This window comes from Giraffa tippelskirchi, chromosome 13 (genome assembly GCF_054371585.1).
Source record: "Giraffa tippelskirchi isolate mGirTip1 chromosome 13, T2T-mGirTip1v1.2.pri, whole genome shotgun sequence".
In the NCBI taxonomy this organism is placed as follows: domain Eukaryota; kingdom Metazoa; phylum Chordata; class Mammalia; order Artiodactyla; family Giraffidae; genus Giraffa; species Giraffa tippelskirchi.
Genome location: NC_137287.1, coordinates 17,125,415 through 17,140,283, shown reverse-complemented (window position 1 = coordinate 17,140,283; position 14,869 = coordinate 17,125,415). Strand labels below are relative to the sequence as shown.

The 14,869-nt window shown below is 53.0% G+C and overlaps 1 protein-coding gene across 4 annotated transcripts in view; it reads right to left on the bottom strand.

Moving 5' to 3' along the window:
- GTF3C1 (general transcription factor IIIC subunit 1) overlaps window positions 1-14,869 on the bottom strand; it is a 76,871-nt gene that overhangs the window by 20,234 nt on the left and 41,768 nt on the right. For 3 of the 4 annotated variants that reach the window (XR_014072323.1, XM_081553385.1, XM_081553387.1), the window contains exons 13-24: window positions 13,427-13,530; window positions 12,195-12,379; window positions 10,334-10,579; window positions 9,946-10,091; window positions 8,461-8,558; window positions 7,881-7,977; window positions 7,590-7,767; window positions 4,104-4,245; window positions 3,541-3,676; window positions 2,738-2,819; window positions 2,435-2,623; window positions 564-718 (exon numbers count right to left, since the gene is read on the bottom strand). Coding sequence is in view for 3 of the 4 variants with exons in the window: in XM_081553385.1 (XP_081409511.1) it covers window positions 564-718; window positions 2,435-2,623; window positions 2,738-2,819; window positions 3,541-3,676; window positions 4,104-4,245; window positions 7,590-7,767; window positions 7,881-7,977; window positions 8,461-8,558; window positions 9,946-10,091; window positions 10,334-10,579; window positions 12,195-12,379; window positions 13,427-13,530 (1,758 nt within the window). In the remaining variant the exon portion in view is untranslated. The remainder of the gene's footprint in view (window positions 1-563; window positions 719-2,434; window positions 2,624-2,737; window positions 2,820-3,540; window positions 3,677-4,103; window positions 4,246-7,589; window positions 7,768-7,880; window positions 7,978-8,460; window positions 8,559-9,945; window positions 10,092-10,333; window positions 10,580-12,194; window positions 12,380-13,426; window positions 13,531-14,869) is intronic. The other variant, XM_081553386.1, reaches the window with a different exon arrangement.

Here is a 14,869-nt window from a genome sequence, read left to right as displayed (position 1 = left end):
GGATAGAATCCCAGTGAAGAGACAGCGAGTGCAGCTCTCAGCTGTGTGGCGTTGTTTGTTGTTGCTGTTCACTAAGTCACGTCCGACTCTGCGAACCCATGGACTGTAGCCCACCAGGCTCCTCCGTCCATGGGATTTCCCAGGCAAGAATACTGGAGTCGGTTGGCGTTTCCTTCTCCAGGGGATCTTCCTGACCCAGAGATCAAACCCGCGCCTCCTGCACTGACAGGCAGGTTGTCTATCATCTGAGCCACCAGGGAAGCCTGAGCTGGGTGGCGTGCAGCCAGGCAAAGACACAGATGTGCGAGCCGAAGGCTGGAAGGAGAGGTGCCAAGGTGAGCACTGGGTTCACTGGGAGGATTCTGGGAGACGCTTCTCCCATGGGCCAAGTGGAGTAGATGGGATGAGTGGTCCCAGGGCCACACTCCTCCCTGTGTGGGTCAGAAGAGAAAGAGCCTCCCGGATGAGAGGGACTCACAATCAGTGGGCAGGAAGCTGGGGTGGAGCCGGGGCTGGGGTGGGGTGGGGAGAGGTGAGTGGGAGGGGGGAGGGGGGAGGCGCACCTTGGTGTTGAGGACGTTGCTGGCGATCCGGCAGAGCATGAGCAGCCCGTCCTCCTGCAGCGACCAGGTGACCCGCAGCCGCGTCATCCTCTGCAGGGCGCTCTGGTCTGCCTCGTCATGGTAACGCCTTTTGTTCTTGTCTTCTGGGAGCTCTTCTAAGGCGAAGATAGCAGAGGGGGCTTTGAACAGCTGGTTTAGAGCTGTCGTTCCAGAGAGGAGAAGGGTCCCTACCCAGTGGGTAGGCCTGGATCAAGGTGTCAGTTATCAGCATCTCATCGAGTGGGGAGTCATGTCAACTAGCCACAAAAGACTCAGCCCAACGGGACAGATTTTTTTTAACCCCTTTCATCATTTCTCTTTGGTCAGATTTCATGGTGACAGGCTGGGCAGTTATCTGCCCGTCTCCAATCTTTCCCTCGGAGGCGTTGAGCCCTCTGAAGGAGCCTGCTTGGGGCGTGCTCTCCAGATAAGTGGGGCCCCACCATTCCCTGCTCTGTGACCTCAGAGATGCTGTGTACACTTTGGTGCAGCAGAGGGACAACAAGGCCCACTGTCCAGGGCTAAATAACTTCAGGACTGACCCAGATGGCTAAAAAACACCTAGCAGAGTGCCTGGTGCAAAGGAGCTACTATCTAAATAATAACAATCACAAACATTATGGAATATTTACTGAGTGCCAAACACTGGCTTAAGATTTTTCATATATTCACTTACAATTAAAGTAAACTTGGCAACAATGCTAGAAGAAGGATACAATTATTATCCCCATTTGGCAGGTGAGGAATCTGAAATGCACAGAGACCTAGCACCTTGCCTTAAGTCACAAATCCTAGGAAGCGGCAGTTAGGATGAGAACCCTGAGCTCTCAACCACTGGGTTTCCCCAGACTCTACCCTCTGCTCCCCTCCCTGCTGGGAAACACTGGCAGGAGTTCCAAAGACAGATGCCATATGCTACTGCCAATTCTAAAAGACTGTTTGCTTAGTGAGCGTATTTCAAATGAGAGCAGGAGAAAAGTGGGCAAGATCATTTGCATTCAAAGCAACACCACCATTGGATTTTGCTTTGCAGTGAATTCAGGTCTTTTTGAGCCAATTTGATCTTATACATATATGGACAGGCTAATCGGAGGGGGACATTTCAGCTAATGTGAGGCTATTTGTTATGAGCACCAGCCGAGTAAATCACTAAAAATGGGTTCCTATTAAAACATTCTGCTCTCAGCTGAAATAGCTAAAGCTGTCAGATAGTTGTTAAAATGCACAGTCCACTGAAATGATATAAAAGTGGCTGAAAACCTGGACACTGGTCTCCTCACTGCCCTCCTTCACTGTAAATAACGTCCGAATGAAGAATTCAAAATGACAATCGAACAGGCACCATGCACAAGGGGTTCACACGATCCAGAGAGATCCTGCAGCCTTAAACGACTCCCATGTTCCCTCTGATTTAAAAATACAACTTGAAACTTTGCCCTGAGCACAAATGCTTATGTTAAAAGGTGAACCAAGAGAATAATAGGGTTTGAACCGGCGTGATGAGGACTTGGCTAAGGATTTTTGCCAAGGTTTTTCTCCCAGTCGAGATGAAATCAGAAATGTGAACAGAGGGAGTCACTAACTGCAATGGCTCTATACACTACCGTGATGGAAAAAAGCAGGGGGGAGTGTATAGAAAGTTCAAGGCCCTCTTGGTAAGCAGTCTGTACTTGGAAAACAAAACACGACCACACAGAGTTACCGCTCCAAGTGGAGGGAGTGAACCGGAGTCTGAGGGCAGCTCTCAGGCCGGGCTACGGGGAGGCTGCTGTCCGTCCCCAGCCGGACCAGGCAAAGGCGAGCCTCACAAACACAAATGATCATCACCAAACCTTTCTTCTTCCTCTTGATCTTCTTCCCTGAGTCCTTCTTCAGTCGTTTGCGCTTCTGGCTTTTCCCACCCTTCACTTTCTGGTTCCGCTCCAGCGTGGGTTCTGGCTCCACCTCAACGTGCTCGTCTCTGTCGGCACAAAGCCCCGATCCGGCTCGAGCGTCTCCCCAGACCGTCAACCTGCCGTTGCCTGGAAACAAGCAGAGGAGCCCGGCGTTGCAGAAGGCCCCCGCAAAGGCTGGGACGAGGCGCAGCAGTCCCACTGGCCCTGAGTCCATTTCTGCCAAGCTCCCGGCCCACGTACCTCCGGCCCCAAGAGGCATCGGGCGCTTGGACAGAAACGTCTGCAGCCTCATCGTGAGCCCGTTCTCTGATGCGGTGGTCTCCTGAAAGATAAGGATGGCAGAGGATGAACTGTGAGCTTCCCTGGGCCCCCAGGAACCCAGTGCAGCCGCAGTGCTGAGTGTTGAGCCCTTGATGAAGAGGTGGGGCAGGGACTGCCACCTTCCTATCACACACACACCCCCATCTTAGACTTTCCTTTCTTTTTAAAAGGAATACTTGTCCTCAGCAAAGAATAAATTAGCATCCATGAGGGGAGAGAAAAAATAAAGTCAGGCAGATATTTACAAAGTCCTGCTGTACCTTCAGTACTTACGGATGCAATTACTTGTGTCTCTGGCTAACTTTCGTTTGGCCAATTCAAAAACTGGCAGCTGGGACCTTCCTGGTGGTCTAGCGGTTAACAATCTACCGGCCAATGCAGGGGACACGGGTTCTACCCCTGGTCCGGGAAGATCCCATATGCCGCGGGTCAACTAAGCCTGTGCACCCCAAATGCTGAAGCCCGAGCGCCCTGGAGCCTGTGCTCCACAACGGAGAGAAGCCACCATAACGAGAAGCCTGAGCACCAAAACAAAGATCAGCCCCCTCTCGCCACAACTAGAGAAAGTCCCACACAGCAACCTAGACCCAGGGCAGCCAAAGACAGAAACAGAGGAAGTAAATCTTAAAAACAAAAATAAAAACTGCGAGCCAGGGAAGGGAGAGGTGGGTGAGTAGCGATGGCCAGGGAGGGGGTGGGATGGTCCCAGGACGGACGCCCACCTTTTTGGCCTTGTCCATTATGTAGCTGGTCCAGATCCAATTGCGCTTCAGGTGTGCGTAGAAGCTGGAGTCGAGCCCCGCGGCTCCCAGCCCGTCTCCGGGGATGATGCCTTCATCCACGACCTCGCGGCTGCCCCTGGGAGTCGGGAAATAAACAGACACAGAGCCTCCTTGGGAACTGAGAAGAGCACCCGTGGAGTCGGCGGGGGCATGTACTGCAACTGCTACCTTCCCACAGACCCCTGACAGGTAGCAGTAAAGAACTTGTCAAAAATCCAGATTTTTATGTAAAAATCCCAGTTTTTGAACTGCAGCAACTGGTTCTTTTTGAACTTCGACAACTGGCTCTTTTTTAGTTTTTGACAATAGGGGGGCTAACTGCCTCATGGCTGGGGCCAGAGTGAGCCACGGCCACCGACTCGCAGCCCCCACACCAGGGACTCAGGCCTCCAGGCCTAACAGGGAGCCTGACTGGGGGGGTGGGGGGAGCCCACAGCCTGCAGGACGAGGCCCCCGTGGCTCTGCACGCAGGGACGGCACGGCGGGGACGGGGCGGGACGCACATGGTATACTCCATCATGGCACACTTGCGCTCCAGCGTGTGCTTGTCCATGGCGTTCTCCTGCTCCTTCTGCATTCTGCCCTCCTCATCACTGCCCTGGTCCGGGCCGCTGCTCTTCCGGGCGCGCGGGCAGCGCACCACGCCTAGGAAAGAGACACAAGCCCCGCTGATGACAGCTTTCTGCCAAGGTCTGCCGCTGGACGGCAAGAGGAGTGAATTTCCTTTCTGGGACTAGGATCCCCACCAGGGAAGAGAGGCTGAAACCGGTGGACCTCTCTGCACAAAACGTCTTACATTATCATGTTGCGGGGGAGAAGAAGGACGAGTTAAGGCTGGTGGGTGAACCTGAGAAAAGAGACTGCACACACAGCCTGGATTCTACTAAGGCGGGAAGGCAAGCAGGCAACCAGAGAAACCCCAGGCCTTCTTTCTTCCAGGTGGAGGCCCTGGGGAGTCGCATGCCACAGGCCCAGGCTTACCCAGGGGCTCAGGGGTAAAGAATCCGCCTGCCAATGCAGGAAACATGAGTTTGATCTCTGGGTTGGGAAGATACCCTGGAGGAGGAAATGGTAACCCACTCTTTGTGTAAAGTATTTTTGCCTGAAGAATCCCAGGGACAGAGGAGCCTGGCGGGCTACAGTCCCTGGGGTCGCAAAGTGTCAGACATGACTGAGCAACTAAACAACAATAAACAAGACCACACAGCTCTGAGGCACGCTCGATGTCTCTTCACCAGGATCCCTGAGTGCCCTCTGCAGAGGGGCATTTGCTTAGAGGAGAAATTAAGCAAACTGCACTTCTTGCAAAGGAATGTGAAACATGATTAAAACCTTTGCCTGAGGGACTTCCCTGGTGGTCCAGTGGTTAAGAATTCGCCTGCCAATGCAGGGGACCTGGGTTTGATCCCTGGTCCAGGAAGATCCCACGTGCCACGGGGCAACTAAGCCCGTGTGTCACAACTACTGAGCCTGTGCTCTAGAGCCTGGGCTCCGCAATAAGAGAAGCCACTGCAATGAGAAGTCCACTCTCCGCAACTAGAGAAAGCCTGTGCATAGCAATGAAGATCCAGCACAGCCATAAATAGCTAATTAATTAATTAATTAAAAGAATTGCTTGAGTCAGGCCAGGAAGGTTATGATAATCTGCAGACTATCAAAGAGCCTCCTGCAACACAGTCAGCTGGAGGCTTCAGCCTGGCTGGTGGCGAGGGGCGATGGGCAGAGCCCATGCCGGGCACCTCTCAGCCAGAGCTTCATGCCAAACGTCTGGTTCAAGCTTCCCCTCAACTCCACGAGGCGGTGGTGGTGGTGATGTTCCCGGATTAGAAATGAAGAAACTGAGGCTCAGAAGGCTCCAAAGAGCTTGCCCAGGGTCATTCATCTGAATGGACCGCGAACCTAAGAGGACCTCAGGCGATGCCTTGCCTGGCACCGCCAAGCGGCCTATTGGAGACGCAGACTTAGGCCATCCCCAGGACTGCTGAGTCCAAGTCCCTGGACAGCACCCAGTAACCTGCATTTCAACACACTTCCCCAGAGCTGCCGGTGCACTCACGCTGTGCGAGCCCCACCCTGTAGGATGCCCACATCTTATTATATGATGCTTCCCCTCGGTCTGTGGGGCAGAACCCCCTCAACTCCCGCAGATGTTTGTTGATTGACGGGATGGTCAATGTCTGATTAACAAACTCAATAAGCCTCCCATATTTCAGCTCAAGAACACGAAAAGGGATGGAAATTCACCCGTTGTCAAGCCTGAAAGACTCTGGTGCAAATAACATACTGGTTCGCAAATTTTTATCTAGTATAAAATGCAGGGGAATTAGGGCATTTTAAAATCTGCAATGCTAAAAGCCTCGCTCATTGCTGCTGCCAGAGGAGTCTACAAAACACACTGCTTCTAACATTTGTCTGGACCCATTAAATGATCTATACAAGTGCTCGTTAGCCTCTTAGCATTAAACAGTTCTACCCAAATCACAGGCTTTCCTGGAGGCTCAGCAGAAAAGAATCCGCCTGCCAATGCAGGAGGCTCGGGTTCAATCCCTTAGTCAGGAAAGATCCCCTGGAGAAGGAAATGGTAACCTACTCCAGTATTCTTGCCTGTCAAATTCCATGGACAGAGAAGCCTGGCGGGCTACAGTACATGGAGTTGCAAAAGAGTCGGACATGACTGAGCACACACTGACACAATACACATGTGGCTACTGCTTTGCAAAAATCAAACCATAGCCTTGATCTTCAGGCACCGTGACAGGAGGAAGACAGAAGTCCTCTCCCAGGTGCAAATGGAATGCAGTATCCTTCTTCTCTTGGGAGAAGTGGCAAGACAGGGCCAAAGAAAAACTGGCTTAGGGGAAAGAGCACCAGTCTGGCAGTTCTATCTCCATCTACAAACCCTCCATTCATTCTTATAAACATGTTCGGGATGTCGCCTGTGTTATCAGGCACTTTGAGACATGCTGGGGACAAAAGCCAAATCTCCCATGCTCAAGGGATTCCCAGAATGACACCAGATGACAGCAAAGATGCTGGAAAGGCTTTCTCAGAGAGAGAATGCTTGAAGTAGGGGGTGGCTGTCTGCAAGGTGAACATAGGTCAGGACGTGCCAGACAGAGAAGACGACACAAGCCAAGCAACACAAAGCCCAAGTCACTCAACCCACTGGGAAGTCTGGTCAGTTCTTCCTCCTCCAGACCTCCCCACCTGTCCTCTGTCCTTCACTGTCACCAGAGGACCCGAGTCACAGTCCCCAGCTGGCCTCCCTGCCCCTGCTCTGGTGCCTCTCAGTCTATGGTCCACACGGCAGCCAGGGCAGCTTTGAAAGACACGAGATCTTGACTTACAACCACCAATAGATTCTTGCTGCTCCGAGAATAAAGCCAAAGTCTCCTGCAAGTTTGGAAGTTTGCAAGCTCTCCTGCAAGTGTCCTGCAAGGCCCCAGAGTCTGACTCCTGGCTGCTTCTCCATCCCAGCGGCCACTCTCCCTCCACACACACTGGCCGATTCTGCTTCTCAGCTCTGGTCATGCTGGCTCGGCCTCGTCCTTTACAACTCAGCTCAAACCCTCCTGCTCAGAAAGGCTGCTTCCTCACCAGCCTAGGAAAACACCCTCGATCCGACACCCAGTGCGTTTCCTCCCCAGCACTTAACCCACTCTGATCTCTGTGCTGCGTGTCTTCCCCAAGAGAGCACACGTCCCGCTGCTGTGTGATGTGCGTAGGGGAAAGCACATACAGGGTGTTCAATAAGTAGCTACTCAATGAGCCAGTGAATGAAGACAGAAATGGAGCTGCGTGGGCTCAGTGGGGTGGGGGCTGGGGGCCCTCCCAAGTAAGATCCACCACATTCCTCTCTAAGGGAGCTTCCAGGATGCTCCAGGCCTCCGGGGGACAGTCTGAAAACCAGCAGGCGTTTTCTAGCTCCTCCCAGCTCTAACCCCATAGAAAGGAGGGAACACAGTGAGTCCCGTAAAGACGGCTCATACCTAGTGGGGTGTTGAGGCAGACGCACTGCAGATCGAACCAGTAGTTCTCCACGTCCTGCATTGAGTTCAGGACGTATGAACGCCTCTCAAAGGGCCGGCTGCTGCGGGCCACATTGTAATGGGGGTCACAGGTGGTGGTGTCCACGATGCCCACGTTCTTCTTCAAGTAGACAAAGACCTACGAGGGAGACAGTGGATGGTGAGGGGGTAGCCTCAACCTCCGAGTCGGGTTAGTGTCTGGAAACGGTCAGGACCAACCACCTTCGACTGGGTGTGAAGGCCATTGTTTACCTGATCTTTATCCTGAAACTTCTCTGTGGGGCCGAACTGAAGCAGCCCCATGAAGCAGAGCCTCTGAAGGTTCTCCACCACCGAGAAAATGAAACGTCTGTAGGCAGAGGGGGCAGCAGGCGCTCAGTCATTATCGGGGGGTCAGGAGTGAGGGATGGGACTCGCTGCTTTTCCCCTCTTCTACCTGTGGGACCTTGAGGGTGGGCCTCAGGCCTGCACTGAACTGAGACCCAGGACCCCCTGCCCATCACCACCCAGGGCAGTGGGGCACTGCTTCTACACGGGGGGGCTTGAGATCAAAAGTAACAAAAGGAAAACCCACTTAATGACCTGCAGTCTTTATCAGAGGATTTTACTTTTAAAAGAACCTTGCAATCAAGGGCTAAAAAGTCCCGGCCCATACTGCATTTGCCTCTGTGCTTTATGTAGGTCACAGAGTGGCTGAATTAATGACCTTGGGTCTCTACAACCTGGAAAAAGCAGAAACCTTTCCTCTTCTAGGTCAACTGTTACTCAGAAGCCTAATTCGGAGGGGCCTGCCGGGACCCTCAGCTGCCCCGAGTCACTGCAGGGACCTCACCTCTTGTACAGAAGCTGCTGCCGGATGGACCTGGGGAGAAAGCGGATCAGCGTGTGCTTCTTCAGGGGGTCGCTCAGAAACTCCTCGAGGTGGTCCACCTGAGAGGGGATTTTCAGTGCTCAGCTCACCCTCGAGGCCAGGGAGAGTCCCAAGAATCGTGAAAAAACACTCAGTGCTACGCTCTGGGCGGTGGTCTCGCTGAGCCGGGCCATCTGCCCCACGGGGACACGGACCCTCCGCCTTGTCCCCTCCACCTCCCACGTCGCTCTCTCAGCCCTGACACCCCTCCCTTCCCACCCTCCTGCCACGATGGGGGGGAGCGAACACACAGCCTCACTCACTGCTGGTAGGCATACGAAGTGCTAAAACATTCCTGGGGGAGCACAGGGGAATATGTTTATTTATATTAAAAAAAAAAGAAAGATGGGACTACCCTGGTGGTCCAGTGACTAAGATTCAGTGCTCCCAATGCAGGGGGCCCAGGTTCGATTCCTGGTCAGGGAATTAGATCCCACGTGTCACAACTAAGACCCTGAGCAGCCAAATAAATAAATTCTTTTTTTTTTTTTTAAAGATAAAGGATGCTTATTGCCTTTCAAGCCATTGATTCTGCTTCTATCCTTACCCTTAGAGAAAACATTTTTGAGCTACCCACAAATACAGCTACTAAAAGGTATTCATCATCGCGTCATTTACAATACTAAGAAACTGGAACTTAAACGTCCAAAAATACAGTACTGGCTAAATAAATTGGGGTATGTGCATAAAAGGAATACTATGGAGGGAGTGGGAGCAGGGTTTGGGACGGGAGGACACATGTATACCCGTGGCTGATTCATGTCAATGTACGGCAAAAACCACTACAATATTGTAAAGTCATTAGCCTTCAATTAAAATAAATTAATTTTTTAAAAAAGGAATACTATGAATATACTTAATATCAAGTTAAAACAATGGTGTGGAAAATACAATATAATGTTCAGTGGTAAGAACAGATAATAAAAGAGTAAACACAGTATGATCTCAATTCAGTATTTTTTTAAAAAAGGAAGCTCTCATGTATACACACATGCATGTACATACAAACATGGCACAGGAAAAAAAGACCAGATGAAAACTCACAGATAACACGAGCAGTGATGCCTCTGAGTGATACAGTTATGGCATTTCTATGGTAATTCCTATTCTCTCCTTTCTGTATTTACCAAATTTGTAAAAACATATTTTATTGCTCTACCATAACTGTCTAGTGATTGATCTAGAAGGAACAAGTCTTTGAAATACTTCCCTTGACCCACCATCCATTTAACCCCCATAATCTACTCTGCCTGCCTGCGTGCCTATTTAATCCATCTATCTATCTATCTGGCCAGCCACCCAGTCACCCAGCCAACTGTGGGCATTTTCGCTTGACCAGCTGAGCGCAGGCCCCCCAGTGTGGACCTGAGGAACCAGCCCCCTGCAGCGGCCTGGGAGTCGCCGTACCTTGTAGCTGACTTGCACGATCTGGGTGAAGATGGAGAGGGGCAGGCACAGAAGCAGGTCGCTGACCAGGGCCCAGCCGAAGCCGAAGTCCTTGTGGATTGGGATGGGAGGGACATAGCGCCTCCACGAGGCTTCATCCACAAACACTAGGAGAAAACGGGGGTCACTCCCCAGACTCGCGGTCACGATGCTGCTCTCTCCTCCCTGGTCCTGGTTCCCTCTCACCAAACTTGGGCAAAACCCTCCCCCATCGGGCAGGAGGCCCAGAAGCTCAGGAAGGCTGTGTGATGTTTGTATAGCGATTGGGGCAGTTCAGATCATAAGGACGAGGAGCCGCCGTGACTCCCTGCTGGACCCTGCTGTGGCATCCTGGCCCAGGGCATCTCACCGGTCTCTGTGGCGAGTTCCACTTCGCCCTCCCAGGGGGCTGCGTCCTGGGTGTCCTTGGGTGCGGCATCGAAGGAGGCCTCCAGATCGCTCCCGGAGGAGGACGGGACTCCTGCCTTCCTTTCCGAGAAGCTCAGCTCCTCCACCGTGGTAGGGTGCCCGTAGATCAGGTACCACAGAAACATGTGGATCACCCGCAGGCGAGGCATTTTGGGCAGAAACCCTAGAGAGCGCCCCAGTCCAGGAACTGGGGCAAGAAGGAAGGAGGGTGGTGCGTGAAAACCCCAGGTTCCCTTCAGTTCACTTCATTCAAAAACGACCGAGGGCCATTGGGTTCCAGGGCCCAGGGAGACAGGAAATGCTTCCATCCTCATGGGACTTCCTTTCTAGATGACAGACAATGACAAACTACCTAAGACAGTACACTGGATGGACACAGCTGATGCAAAAAATAAAGCAAGGAAGGGAGAGGAGGGCGATACTTCTGCAGAGGCCTGGAAGGTCTCCAGGGGAGAGACCTTAGGGGGTGGCCTGGAGTTGTGAAGGAGTGGGCCATGCAGACATCTGGGGACACGCACCCCAGGGTGAATGTAATGTGCCCAGCTTTCTTTCCTGGTGGCTCTACTGGTAAAGAACCCACTTGCCAATGCAGGAGGCTCAAGGGACGCAGGTTCGATCCCTGGGTCAAATCCCCTGGAGGAAATGGCAACCCACTCCAGTATTCTTGCCTGGGAAATCTCATGGACAGAGGAGCCTGGCGAGCTACAACCCATGGGTTCGCAGTCGGATACGACTGAGCGCACACCCACACTCAGCGTACTGGGGGAAGGGCCAGGAGGCCCGAGGGATGGGGCAGAGCAAGGAAGGAGGGGAGCGAGGAGGTGAACTGGGAGGAATTGGGAAGGGGGGAGCTCTAGGACAGGCTCAAGGCTGATGGGGACTGCAAATACTCCAAAATCAGGTTCTTCTAAAGAGCTTATTTCTCTGACACCAAGTGCTCCCTGACTTGCCCCAGAGAGGAGAGACAGCCTCGAGAAGAAAGGCCGAGCCCATGTGTCTGGAGAACTCAGCAAGCGAGGTCCCACCAATGACCCCTCCTGCTCGGCATCCGCAGCCGCTGGGGCCCCCGTGAGGACGTCTCCGCCTGAGGTCTGTGCCCTGTCACCGCTGCTCCCCTCCACCAACGTGCCCGCTGTGACCGGCAACTGCAACTAAGCTCCGACTACGAAGGCCTGGCTGTGTGCACCGCCCAGCACAAGCTGATGTCAGAGTGGCTCAGTGGAGGGGTGAGGGGAGTTGTTCAGTCGCTCAGTCGTGTCCCACTCTTTGTGACCCCATGGACTGGAGCCCACTAGGCTTCCCTGCCCTTCACCATCTCCTGGAGTTTGCTCCGACTCCTGTCCACTGAGTTGGTGACGACATCCAACCATCTCATCCTTGCTGATGGGAGGCAGCCCTGTCGGAGACCTGCATCCTGGAAAACTGGATGAACACTCATACTCATCAGTGGCTGTAACTCCCAGAGGCTGTGGGGTCGGGAGAGGCAGAGATTTTCAGTGGTTTATAGAATGATCCAGCCCAAGGATATTCAGCAGAAGGAGCTTTGTGTGTGTGTGTATATGTTAGTCACTAAGTCGTGTCCAACTCTTTTATGACCCCATGGACTGTAGCCTGGCAGGCTCCTCTGTCCATGGGATTCTCTAGGCAAGAACACTGGAGTGGGCAGCCATTTGCTTCCCCGGGGGTTTTTTCTGACCCAGGAATGTCTCCCACATTGCAGGCGGATTCTTCACCATCTGAGCCACCAGGGAAGCCCCATTAAATGAAACACAACTGGACCCTGACAAGAAGCGGCTTTTTACCTACGACAGGGTGGTAGTTTTTCAGCTGGGTTACACCCATTTTCTCATGAGTCTTTTTCACCCGTCCACCTTCTGGTTTCGAGGAGGCACTTGGTTGAGCGTCTCCTGCTCCACTCGGGCCCTCTTCTCCTTGACTTTCCTCCTCGGCTTCCTCTTGAGGCACTGGAGGCTGGGGCGCTTTCATCCTGAAGGTCACAGGTACGATGCAACAACAGTACATGAGAAAACCAAGGGCTGAGAAATGACAGGGTCTGTCCTCAAGAATTTGGCCCCGCGGAGTCAAATCAACCGCCCGTAGGGGCCGGACAGGTGATCATAAATGGATAAATTGTGTCATGGCACTGGACATGTGGTGATGACCTGGAGTGTGTACCCCCACCTCCGGGGCAGCTGCTACCTTGTGAGCAACGCGGCCTACTGGGCTGGGTCCTCTGACACTTTCATCCATGCCAGAAAACAGGAATGGGACGCGAAATTAATCAGCAACTGATTCACAGCCTGTGTGGCCGGCCGTGCCACACAAGCCAGCATCACATCCAGCCCTGTGGCTGCCCAGGCCCCACCTCTAATTTAAACTCAACCAAGAACATTCTCCCACCAAGCTTTCTCTCAGTCCATTAGAAAGAGAGAAGACCTCAGAAAAGCAACTGGAATCCTTCTGAGCTAGTATGAAACCAGGCAAGTTTCATACGTCACGGGGCCTATGATTTGAAGCACTCTGTCCACACTCTATTAGAGAAGAATGAAGGATGTTAGGAATTTTTTTTTTTTTTTTTTGCCTTAAAGAATCCAGGGATTTCCCTGGTGGTTCAGAGGTTAAGAATCTGCCTGCCAGTGCAAAGGACACAGGTCTGATCCCTGGTCTGGGAACTAAGATCCCACACGCCTTGGGGCAACAAAGCCCTAGAGCCCGTGCTCTGCAACAAGAGAAGCCACCGCAATGAGAAGTCCATACTCAGCAATTAGAGAGTAGCCCCTGCTTGCTGCAACTAGAGAAAGCCTATGTGTCACAATGAAGACCCAGCGCAGCCAAAAATAAATAAATGATAATGAAAAAAGAATCCTGAAATGGATCCTTTTTGAGACCAGGGGATCATGAATCATAAACTCAAGACCAGTGAATTCACTGATCGCACACAAGCATGAATAAAGGGCTTTTGTGGAAACTGCGTCAGGTTGGAACACTGACCGGGGCAGCCTTACAGTGAATTCCCGAGGGAGCTGCCACTTGCCTGTTGGCTGTGCTTGAATTGGACATCCGGAAACGAACCTGCTCGATGGCACTTCTCACAAGAGGGTCATTCTGGTCCATGGATGGGTGCACCACCAGGTCCACCTGTGGAGAGAGATGCGGGGGGAGGTTCCTGAAGGGGAGGGGAGGAGCCAGGGTAGACTCAGTCCCACACCTCGGTTCCCTGGTGGATCCCTGCTGATATTAACATTTCCAAGTGGCACTGATGGAACCAAGTGAGATGTTGATCAGTTTACCCTTACAGTTCCCGGCACCCAAATCCCTCAAGCACCCAGCCACAAAGCTCTGCTGTTGCTAACTTGCTGCTCTGATGGCTGAGGAATTCTGGCCTGGAAATGGAGCGGTCTGCTCTGTGGCCCCCCAGCTGGGCTGTCATGGCCCACTGGGCCCTGCTGCTACCTGGGGGCCAGCTCCCGACGCGCCGCTCCTGCGAGCAGAGCGTCTCCCACAGGTGCCCGGGAATCCTAAGGGCTTCCATCTGGAAGAGGAAAGCGGCTTTCATTAGTCTCCCCTCGCTGAGCACGCGGTTGGGGGATTCCTGCCAGCTGTGCCTCACACACACTGGCAGAGGATTTAGGGCTGCCTGTGTTGGTTTCATGTCTCCAAGGTACTGAGGTTCAACAGGAAGGTGGTGATTATTTCTCGAGCCCTAACTAGGCTGGCGAATGGACATGACTTGGTGGGGCTGCGCAGCAGAGTGGGGGTGTGACAGCCATACAGGAGGTGGCAGAATGGTGACCTGGACCCGGGAGGGTCGGCATCCTCTGATAGAAGATGGCAAGGTAAGGTCTGCTAAACAGGGAACTGTGGCCAGCAGGCTTCCTGCCCAAAATGGTCTGAAAGAGGGTGGGTCACAGGGAACCAGTGGCCACATCTGGGCAGGGACTCCAAAAAGCCACACTTGGCTCCATCTTTTCTGCTCCTCACTTGGGAAAAGGGGACCCCCGCGCTGCCTGCCAGCTCTTTTTTGTGGTTTTGTGAGCTTCAGGTGAGATTAAAAAAAGTTAAGCAACACCTCAGAGAATCTGAAAGCCTGGGGCCAACACACAGCACTCCTGGTTCCCCACTCTTCACAGCCAAATGGCCCAGCCAACCTCCCAAAGGCCCCCAACGGACAGAGGAGATGCAGGAGCAATGGTAAAAGGTGGGCACCGGGCACAGCGACCCCAGCCAGCGAGGCTCCAGCAGAGCAGAGGGCTGCCTGCCAGCAGCCCACGCTCTGGGTTCCAAAGTGCTACTGAGAAACTCAAGCTGATTCTAGAGGCAGATGTACAACACGGTGGCCCTTTCCAGCTAGCAAACGGGCTACTACGGTGGTACCTGCGGCACGAGGCCCACAGTACTGGGCACAGATCATCAGCATTTACCTGGGACATGCACTCCCCATCCCCAGCTCCTCGCCCATTCCCTTGGGTACCACCTG